Source organism: Bison bison, unplaced genomic scaffold (assembly GCF_000754665.1).
Source record: "Bison bison bison isolate TAMUID 2011002044 unplaced genomic scaffold, Bison_UMD1.0 scf7180017864369, whole genome shotgun sequence".
NCBI classification, from domain to species: Eukaryota; Metazoa; Chordata; class Mammalia; order Artiodactyla; family Bovidae; genus Bison; species Bison bison.
The window spans coordinates 1,687,381-1,698,933 of NW_011494941.1; the positions used below are offsets into that span (position 1 = coordinate 1,687,381).

Genomic DNA, 11,553 nt, shown 5'->3' on the forward strand with positions numbered 1-11,553 from the left:
ATGGTGTTGGTGTTGCTGATGGCAACTAACAGCTTGGCTACTTTCCGTGTGTCAGATGTGGTGTTAAGAATTCCAGACATATCACTTAGTCCAAACAATAACCTCATGAGGAAGACTATTTTTATCCTTGTCTTTCTAAATAAGATAGGGAATTGTTATGATATCTCATCAGGGTCACATAGCTCATCAGTGCTAGTGCCAGGTTCTGAATTCACTCTTATTCCAGAACCCAGATTTTTAAGCTGAGTACTGAGTGTCTGTCTCTACGTGCCATCTCAGTTAAGGTAATGGATACACCAGGCCCTGCCAGCAGATAAGCACACCAAGACGCAACAGCAAGTATGGTTCTTGCCCAAGATTTCCTGCTATTAGGTAGCTGAGCTAGAATTTGAACTCAGGTTCCAAATTCTGAGCTCTTCCCACAAGACTGTGCCACATCCATTCACAACTCGGCCCTGGCCTGGGGTTCTAGACAGAGCATCAAACACAACACGGCAGGCTGAAGCCCCACAAAACAGCTTGCACAACCATCTCAAGCAGAACAGACTCGTAACGATGAGGGTGTGAGGCATCGATCTGCAAATGCTGTCCGTCATCTCTGTTGTCTAGAAGTTCAGTTTTGGGATTAGACGTTGGCTGTTATGCTGACAAATGGCTCTTGCCACCCCTACTTCATCACATTTTTCAAGGCAAGGGTGAGCATGTGAAACAGAACTATGAAAAGGGTGGGATAACCTGCTGGGGCATCTTCCCAAGGTGTCCACCCATCTTCTCCACCTTCTGCCTTTCCTGGAACATCGACTCTGTCTATTATCACAAGCCCCCCACACAGCTTTGTAAGACTACATTTTCAGTTGGGTGTTTGCATGGCACGATGGTATTCTCGTGTGCTATATACTGCACTGAGGTGAATGAAATGTGGCAGAATGTATGGTATGTGAGATTCTCTAATCATAAAATCTATGAACAAAACGCACTTTGAAAATACTCTATGAGCTTTCAATAACCATCAAAATAACTTATACACAAATGGCAACTGATTCCAAGGTAGCCTCAGAGTCCATTTATGAACAGTGAAAACTATTTACCATTTTAATGGTTCTGACCATGCTACTCAGGCCTAAAAACGGAGCTCTGCCAGTTAGGGCCTTGCGGTCCTAGGCGTTTATGGAAAACTAGAAAAGCATCTGAAAATTGAAGACATTTGTCAAGGAGTGACCTTAGAAATCATGTCTGGGTAACAAGCGGGTACTTCTGTCTCCTGGGAAAGTTGGCTTCATCAGCCCCTCTTTCTTTCCATCAAATCAGATGTATTGAAATTCAAGTGCCTAAACCCACTTCTAGTAAATGTAAGTACACCTCTCTTGAAGTTGCTGCTGATGGAGTCTGAAGTGGTTTGGTGGCAAACCACCGGCTGTCACACAGGTGCAAACAGCAGAGCCTCAGAAGCAAATGCCACACGTCTTTTAATTCCATTTTCACAGCTCTGAATTCCACTTTCACGTCAGAAGGGGTGCAGGGCCCCTTTTGGCCCGACAGAACAGGCTACCACGATCTCACATCTCTATCAATTTTATTTCAAGCACTGATTGTTTTGTTTCTTAGTCTGCCTTCTTGAAGTGTGTTTGGTTGGTGATTTTTTTTTTTTCTCTTTTTTTTAGATCTGTGGAGTGTAGGCAAATTCTGTGACACACCGCTGAAGGGGTCTAAGCATCTGGACCACATCTCACTGAGAAAGAATGTGTGCATCTCAGAATGTTGATGCTTTCAGACACTGAATCCACATTAAGCAGCTCTGACCATGCCTCACCACTCCTCCCCGACTCAGAACATATCGGTAATAAAATAGTATGACCATTCCCCACTCCTCACCTTTACCCCTACTCCCAATACATGTCAAAGGTCATGCATCCATGAGGATAAACAAGGTGGAAAACAGACACCAGGCAAGGCGAGATGATGCAAACGTCGGGGATACGCTCAGGCCAGGATGATGGTGCGAACATCAGGGATGCGACTTCAGAGGCAATGAACAAGCAAAAGGGAGAGCGATGGCTCAAGGGTGGGAGATCAAAAGGACAGATACCTACCCAGACCTGTGCTATCTAGCTACCGGCCTGTGGACTTATATTATCACCACTGGGCTCCCCACTGGGCTCACCAAAGGGATCACTGTTGGATGAGGCCTGTGACCCATCAGGCTAGAACACAAGAAGATAACACTTTTTTTTTTTCTTTTCAGTAATTTAAAATATAAGACAGCTGGGTACATTTTCATGCACACATATCATCCATTATTTTAAAGAAGGCAGCACTCCATTGAGAGGATGCCACTTCTGCAAATGCGAGAATTTGCAACAATGTAATGAAAGGATAGCAGTTTTCAGCTGCTCATTTGAACATAAAAAAAACCCCTTTAGTTACCCCTTAGAACCTGAGTCTGAGTCAGCATTCTTTTCTACATAGGCGTCCTCATGCATTGTTCATTTTAGATACAAAAGTTTTAAATGGAAAAAAAAAAAAAACTCAGAACACATTGGTCACTTACAGCTTCTTGCTCTTCACTTTTGCTGGGACTCTCAAAGCCCTCTTCAAAGATGTCATCGGCGGTTGGATCACTGGCGTGGGATGCAGATGATTTGGATGGAGAGCTCTGTCTAGGGGCTGGGGTTGGAGCTACATGGAGACCATGCAAAAAGAGAAAACATCCTAAGTGTCCAGAGGCAACTGTTTCTACCCCCCGGAAACCCCAGGGATCTGGTTATGTTTGAGTCAAATCCCAGGACACCTCTTCCCATCACAAGTCAAATCAGTTGAACAGTTTAATCTCTCTTCTCTATTTATCCTGTCCTCTCACATACTTGACAGTCAGGAGGAGCTGGTCCACAGGGATGGGTGAGGCAATGGTCCTCAAGGGATGTTCCCTGGACTGGTAGCATCAGTCACATTTGGGGACTTGTTGGTAATACACATTCTTGGACCCTACCCTCAACACACCTGCTGAATCAGAAACTCCATGTTTCCACAGACTCATGTTGAGACCCACTGGACTATAGTTTTCTTTCTTTCTCTTTCTTAATTTCATACAATTATTTCAAGAAGAATAAACAGAGATGAGGACAGTGTGACATTTATTGGATGCCTTCCATGTATCAGAGGCCATCAAATTTCACAGGTAATATCTGTGATCCTCATAAAGCCATTTTGAGGTAGGGGTTCTCCAATTTTACAGATAAGGACAGTGAAGGTTGCTAAATTGCTCAAGGTCTCAGACTTGGCAAGAGGTGGAAACAGGCTTTGTATCCTGGCACGAAGGTGTTGTCTGATAAACCTGTGTGAATGAAGAGTGTCTCAGTGATCTGGGGAAATGGACAAGGCTGAAGGCAACTTCACAGCTGATGCTTTTTTCCTCACTCCATAAGGATCTGTGTTTTCTGTCCTGACCTTCCCACAATTTCCTTGTCTTCTTTATTCCAGAGGTTTATAATAAATATGCCACTGGAAACCACTTTCCTTTCCATAATTTCTAACTTGGCATGGAAAATACTCCTCACTGGCTCAGCCCCAAGGTAGGGGGAGGAGGAGAAGACTTGATTTACTAGTTGAACTTCAAAAGCCATTGATAAGGTCTCCCTGCCATTACTTCCCAGAATTTACAAATCTGGCTGCTCATCAGACAGTGAGTGATTATAAAACTTAGTGAGTTGCTTCTGTAACTCTAACGTCTTTAGAATGACATTATTTACTGCGTGTCCGTGAGCTGGACACGGGGCTGGGCACTTTGCATTCATCACGCCCTCTAAAATAAACACTGCAGGTGCTATTGTACCTGCTGTCTTCTTCTGATGGAGAAACTGCCACTCAAAGCGATGAAGTGCCTTTCTCAGAGTTAACACAACTGTGAGGAAGCAGGAGCCCCGGGAGTTAGCACAAACCTGATACTGCTCAGCCCCACTGCGCTTTTCTGTTTCTATCTGAGGATCACTTTTGGTTCTTCTCCACCCAAAACATTTGAAAGGTGATGCTGACGGACAGAGGATATAAAGATCGGCTGCACTCATTTTCTTTAAAACATAGGATTTTTTTTTAATTAAAAGGAAGTAGGTTTAAAGAGATAGTTTATGTGAAAACACCTTGATATGCAGCACACATTTAATATTTATTAGTGAAATTGGATTCCAAAGTGACTTTGATGTGGTTTTTTACTAAAGGCTGAGAATCTGACCAAGCCATCAATACTGAGAGGTATACTGCTCATACTTACTGGATGTAATCAGTGGGATGCAAAACTGTTTGTTTATGTAAGTGTTTAACCTTTAGAAGGTTTTATAGAATACCTGTATACTCTAAAACAGTAGTTCTCAATCTGGGACAGTTTTACTCCCAAAGGGACATTTGGCATTATCAAGAGTCATCTTTTGCCATCAAGGCTAGGGGAAGAGGACGTGACTACTGGGCATCCAGTGGGTAGATGCCAAGGATGCTGCTAAACATCTGCAATCCACAGGACAACCACCCACAATGAAGAATTATCTGGCCCCAAGTCTCAGTAATGCCGAGGATACCAAGCCCTGCTCTGAAACACAGGAGTTACTAAGTGGCTTTTGTTTTGTTCCTTTTCCTTCATTCTCTACAACCTTCCAAAATACCTCCATGTGCCAGATACCACAGGAGCATCAAAAAAAGTGTAGCGACACGAGGATGACTAAGACATATTCCCTGTCCTCAGAGAATTTACACTTCCCTCTTTTATATGTAGCTAGCACACCAGCCCCTTGAAAGAGAGACATTTGCTTTCAAAAGATGCTTGCTTATTTATGCATGGCTGTCATTTCTTCAGCGTTTCATTTTTTTTAAATTCATGATTCTTCATTGAAACCCTGTGAGTTGGAGTAAATAGAGATGCCCCCACCATGTAGATCATACGGCCTGAGAAGAAGTAGGCTCTTTATACCCATAGAAGAGGTTCATTTTCAGAGCAGCATCCTGGACCTGGCTGGACTGACATTATCTAATTGTGTTAACATCTTAAATTCTTTAACAATTCATGGTATTTGCTAAGCAGTGATCCGCATCATCTGACAGTAATGAAAACGCCAACCTCGCTGTGCCATGAGCCTTTTCCTCCCCCTTATCAACTGGTAGGGCACAGGCTGGATCACCAGGCACCTTCCTGGGTTGGTGTCGAGCTGGCATCAGTGTACCCCAGTGTATCTAGATTCTGTTTGGCTGCACGGTATTGGTTTGCCAGAGGCTGGCAGTAGAAAGGTGAGTTGGGAGAGAATCACGGAATGCCACAGACAGGACAAGGCACACAGCTATCGAAGCCAGCTCACTTATCCTACCCAAGACACAAGGAAGGTTACAAGAAGCACACACTTGCCCAAAGATACAGCTTGGGGTAGAGAAGGCAGGATTAGAACCTCAGGCCAGGACTCTGCGTGAATCCACTGGGTGTGCCATAACAATGATGATAAAAATACTTGCTACTCTGTGAGGGTTGTGATGTTTTAGAACCTGTACCACTGAATGCTTTTTATGATCCTTAGCCTGAGATAGTTGAGGAAACTGAGGCACAAAGAAATAAAATGACTTGCTCATTGGCACAAAACTAAGACGTAATCAAGCTGCTCTCTGGATTCCTAGTCCAGAGTGTTCTGCTACAACCACTAATTTGTTTTTCCCTTTGACTACGTGAAGCTTTGAGCCACATTCTGGCTGCTACTCTACCTGTTGTGGGAGGCTTTACAACTGCTCTATCTCTGGCCTGCATTTTCTTCTGATCTTAATTTTCTAATTTTTTTGTCCTTGTTCCTAAAAAAATTTAAATGCATGTACTCCATTCAGTTTTAGTTCAATAAACCATACCCAAAACTATGTATCAGAGCTGGGATATACATACATGAACACATGAAGGAGCGAATGAACAAAAACAGAAAAAGCGGGTGACATGCTAGAAAAATAACAGGCTTGTATTCAGTTCTACCCTTCTGTCTATTTTCTTTGTCTTTGAATCTCATTTTCATTATCTGTCAAACGGGTCTAACAAAACTTGCCATAAGCATTGTTAGAGTATGGAAATAACACATATAAAGCATGGAGAAGGTACATATAATTGGCATCTAATAATGGGAGGCTATTGTTAGTGGTAGTAATAGTAGTGATATAAACAAAGAGGCCTGTTGACTGCAACTGAGGTGGTTTCTCTGACAGCAGAAACAAGGCATCAGTTGTTCTCAGGGGTTTATGTCTCCAGAGAAGGACACTCACGTGAGTTGGTCGATGGCGTGGTAGAAGTCACAGGTGTCAAGTTCAACTGGGAGATGTCAAAGTCATCACAGTCATCCGTATCCTGTGCCACCCCGACTTTGTTGAAGTAACTGGAGAAGGCCTCTGAGGTGCAGGTGAGGGAGGGCTGGTCGGGTTTGCGGGAGGGCACAGGTGGAGGCTGGGCCATCTGGAAATCCTTAAACATTTCTTTTCCCATTTTCTGCCTGGGCTTGTCGGTCTGTGGACTTGACCTGGCGGAGTCACCCGTGGCTGGGATGGTTGCAAGGGGAGTGAGGGGACCTTGGGACATGGCAGCTGGCCAAGGCATAACAGTTTGTGTGGGCATGAAGGCGGCTGGCGGAAACTGCCCGGCCACAGCGGGCCAGGGCTGCTGAGCGGCAGGGAAGAGACCCGGCTGGCCCCATGCGATGGGCTGAGCCCCCGGCATCACCTGAGCGACTGGCGGCTGAGCACCCATGGCGATCTGCTGTTGGACAAGGGGCTGCTGGCCCCAGAAGGATGGGAGGACGGCGCCCATAGCAACATAACCTGCAGGCGTGAAAAAGAAGAGTCAGGAGCCCTGGGCAAGAAGCATTCAGGGAGTCAAGTGATTGGCAGAAAGGTATCAAGTGACTACTCAGTCTCAGGCTGTGTGCTAGGTTGCAAAGGGGAGTATAACAGAAGTCCCTGCTCTCCCGGGGTCTGCCTTCTACAGTTGTGATCAGGAAAACTGCTCTAAGGAGATGACTTGTAAGTAGAAACTAGCATGCAGTGAGGGAGCAAGCCAGGCAGGCATTTGGGGGTACTAATAATAATGGTATAGTTCTTAGAGTAGTTACAGTCTTATCATTCTTAAAGGTTTCTGACATCATACAGCTCAGGAACCAGTGTGCTCAGTGGGAAGGGCAGAGTGCTGGAAACAGGCACATCTGGGTTTGAATCTTGCTTCCCCTTCTTGCTAGAATGAGGGCATCCCCATTGCTTCTGCTAAGAGTCAAGCTCTTTGTTGTAAAATCAGGCTACATCTTCCTTCTCCACATCAAAACCGTATGCAACATGATTGAGACCAAGGTTGAAACTCAGACTGCCACTTCTTATCTGTGGAATCTGGGGAGAGCTTAAGAAGGTCTCTAAGCCTCTCCTTATCTGCAAAATGGGCAGAAAATACCTTTTGCCTCGTTGGGTTAAAGACTGAGATTATACATTTAAGATATAGAGAACTGTGGCTGACATAAAATGAATATTGAGTAAATGTTAACCATTAGTATGATTTGAATCACAGCCTATAAAATTACTTAACACCTTCCTTGATATGTAAAAAACAGGCAATAAAACGTAGTTCTAGGTATTATTATATATTATTATTATACCAATCTTAGAGATTAAAAAATGTAGCTTAGTAATCTATTTAGGAATACCACATACCGTGGCACAGATGGGTCACTGCAAAACTCCAGGGAGGGTACTCACTTACGTTACCATAATTTTTTGCTACAGTGAGATATAATCGTTTTAAAAGGAGTACAGTGATACTCTATACCATAATAACAGAATCAACACAATTTCCACTTATTAAGTGCTTACAACATGTTAGGTATAGCATTAGGTGCTTCACATCTTCACAAAATCCCTGCAGGTATCATTATCTCCATTTTAGGGAGAAGGTGATTGGTGCTCAGAGAGGAAAAGTAATTCGCACAGGGTCACACAGTGGACATTAAGCTGAAATCAGGGTCTGAACTGAGGCTATCTGTCCCCAGAACCAGCATTCTCTCCACTGCCCCCTACTACCTCGCCCAGATGGCCAAGACTGACTTCTGATCTTAGCAGAGTCCATAAAGTTAGTCCAACCATCAGATATTTTAGCTTACTGTGGGCCTGGAGGAGACTCCCATGTCCTTCCAGGGGTTCCCGCCCTTCTCAGGGTGCAATCAAGCCCAGGAGACAGACGGCCAGTGTAGGCAGAGTAGAGGATGAAGACTGATCTCTCAGAATAAGCATTTTTATGGCCACCAGAAGGAATTTGCAGGTACAGAACGGTAGGACCAGGAAAAAAGAGGGTGGATGTGTGGTTTCCTAGCAGCTTCCAAAATGACCTGGGATGCATTGATGACTCTGGTGAACCCAGAGAAATGACACGTGGGCTGCCTCACCCATGCACTAGCCCCAGATCCACCTGCCCTTCAACTGATTCATAAGAGATGCAGCCAACTTTCAAAGCCAGTCCATTTCCTTACAAGGTGAGAGGAGGCTCCAGAAGGGTGGATACAGAAACACAGGCTTCCTGCTAATTAATTTGTTCAATACTTTTATGGAACGAGGCAGGAGTGGCAACAAACAAAATAGACAATACCCTTATCAGATCACCTTGGTCCTAGTGCAAGGAAATGAGACACATACTGACACTCTACTTTTCCTCTCTGAGCACCAATCACCTTATCCCTAAAATGGAGATAATGGTATCGACCCTGCAGGGATTTTGTGAAGCACCTAATAATATACCTAACACGTTGTGAGCACTTAATAAGTGGAAATTATATTGTTTCTGTTATTATGGTATAAAGTATCACTTGTGCTTCTTTTAAAATCATTATATCTCTCTGTAGAAAAAGGTGAAGAGGCTTGGTGCTGACAGCTTGCTTATGTTGCCTGTCACAGAATAATACAATGACTTCAATGTAACAACAAAGAATTCTGCAACTTCGTTTTTCTAATTTTCCCATTGACTTTGACGGGTAAGACGCTTACTCCTTGGAAGGAAAGTTATGACCAACCTAGATAGCATATTCAAGAGCACAGACATTACTTTGCCAACAAAGGTTCATCTAGTCAAGGCTATGGTTTTTCCTGTGGTCATGTATGGATGTGAGAGTTGGACTGTGAAGAAGGCTGAGCGCCAAACAATTGATGCTTTTGAACTGTGGTATTGGAGAAGACTCCTGAGAGTCCCTTGGACTGCAAGGAGATCCAACCAGTCCATTCTGAAGGAGATCAGCCCTAGGATTTCTTTGGAAGGAATGATACTAAAGCTGAAACTCCAGTACTTTGGCCAGCTCATGCGAAGAGTTGACTCATTGGAAAAGACTCTGATGCTGGGAGGGATTGGGGGCAGGAGGAGAAGGGGACAACAGAGGATGAGATGGCTGGATGGCATCACTGACTTGATGGACGTGAGTCTCAGTGAACTCCCGGAGTTGGTGATGGACAGGGAGGCCTGGCGTGCTGCAATTCATGGGGTCGCAAAGAGTTGGACACGACTGAGCGACTGATCTGATCTGATCTGAATGGTTCCTGGTGGGAGCTCTACTGCCTCCTAGGGGATGATTAGAAAATCCTGGGGTGTGTTTTGATTGTCAGGAAAACTTGGTGGGGTGGGGGGCAGTATTGACATTTAAGGGTCAAGAGCATTGATACTAGACCTCCTATAATATGGGAGATGACGTGCATGACAAACAATTTGTGATTATTTGTGTGTACTTTGAATCACGTGGAAATTTAAAGTTTCTTGGCACAGTTTTAATTCACTTAATTTTTCAGAAATGCATACACTGGGGAAGATTATACTTTGTTTCTTTGGAACATAGTCAAGAGTTGATCAACAACTTGGAAAATTGTGGTTCCTGTTCATGGCATTGGAGACAGCGTTAACACTCCTATTCTGGTTGGTCTGTTCTATTGTTGCCTTTAGGTACACACATCTGATCACTTAGTATGTGTTCTAGTGTGGTGGTGGTAGTGGTGGTAGTTTAGTCACTAAGTCATGTCCGACTCTTGCAACCCCATGGACTGTAGCCTGCCAGCATCCTCTGTCCATGGGGATTCTCTAGGCAAGAATACTGGAGTGGGTTGCCATTTCCTTCTCCAGGGGATCTTCCCAACCCAGGAATCAAACCCAGGTCTCCTGCATTGCAGGCAGATTCTTTAACAACTGAGCTATGAGGAAAGCCAGTGTGGTGGCACCTGGGTATTTCCTAATGGAAAAACATATCTTTTTATTATAAATTTGCTTTTATTTCTTCTTTCTACTACAGCTAAGACACTATATTGATTTTTGAACAACTGTATAGATATTTTATATTCTTGATGAATTTCATTTCACGATAGTAAAGGAGATATCATAGATCCTTAACATAAAGAGGGGCACTGAGTCTGACAGGATGAAGACTTGCCCATGGATTTTCCTACCATGCCAATCCGGATGCCCATTTTGGTAAATGGATGGAAGGTTTCAGTCTCCAGTCAGACTTTTATGCTTGGCTTCCATCCCACCCTCCTCACTGCCACCATATTCTAAAAGGCAAATACGGTTGTCCCTTGAATAATGCTCAGGTTAAGGGCACTGAGTCCTGAGCAATGGAAAATCCACGTGTAACTTAGAGTTGACAGTCCATGTACCTGGTTCTGCACCCATGGAACCAACCAACCTTGGATCATACATAGTACTCCTGTAGTATTTATTGAAAAACATCCACATATAAGTAGACCTGTGCAATTCAGGCCTTTATTGTTCAAGGGTCAGCGGTACAGTGCTTCATCACCTAGAAAATGATGCCCAGAGAACTTAGCTTATCTTGGGGCTATGGGTCAGCCCCTTTTCACCTCTTCACCCCTTTCCCCATTTGCTCTCATTGGCACCCTTCCCTGCAGCAGTTGCAACCTGCTCCCTCTTCTCTGCTGGCCTACCTGCATGGAAACCCATCCCTACTTCTTCACATGACTGTCCCTCCTCTGCTCTTGGAGACTCAGGTCAGCATCACCTCTGCCCTCTACGCCCAGTGGCTCTCCTCTGGTCAGGCACAGGTCCTTATGTTCATCTCTCTCGTGGTGCACATCACAGTAAAAAGTTAGTGTTGTGACTGCACAGTGATTTTGTCTTCTCTCATTAGACTGGAGAGCCCCTGTGAGTAGGAACCTTTTATCTCTTTCTGCCTCCCCCATCTGTGTCCAGCACAGTCGTGGGCACACATCCACTGCTCCATAAATGCTTAAGGCTGGAGAAAGGCTCTAGATAGAGGTGAGTGAGTCACGGTGGAATAAACTCACTGCATTTTTCTAAGTGTCCAAGTCAACTCCAGCAACCATACGTGCTATGATCTCTGATCAGTCTACTGCTGGTGGCAGGCTTTTCCCCCCCTGTCCTTTTTTCCCTTTTATCCACAAGGAACCAACAGATGGGCTGTACACACTTTTCTGGAGAGAGCTGTTAGCATGTCTCCCTGGCTTCATGCCATCTGCTTCAGACCAAAGTACAATATTCAAAAGAAAAAAAAAGACAGCAAGGGT

General features: G+C 44.4%; 1 protein-coding gene across 1 annotated transcript in view; it reads right to left on the minus strand.

Moving 5' to 3' along the window:
* Positions 1 to 2,105: 2,105 nt before the first annotated feature.
* The window catches only part of DAB1 (Dab, reelin signal transducer, homolog 1 (Drosophila)), a 451,043-nt gene continuing 441,595 nt past the window's right edge, over positions 2,106 to 11,553 (minus strand). The window contains exons 12-14 of the mRNA XM_010855870.1: positions 6,271 to 6,819; positions 2,549 to 2,676; positions 2,106 to 2,201 (exon numbers count right to left, since the gene is read on the minus strand). Coding sequence (XP_010854172.1) covers positions 2,106 to 2,201; positions 2,549 to 2,676; positions 6,271 to 6,819 — 773 coding nt within the window. The remainder of the gene's footprint in view (positions 2,202 to 2,548; positions 2,677 to 6,270; positions 6,820 to 11,553) is intronic.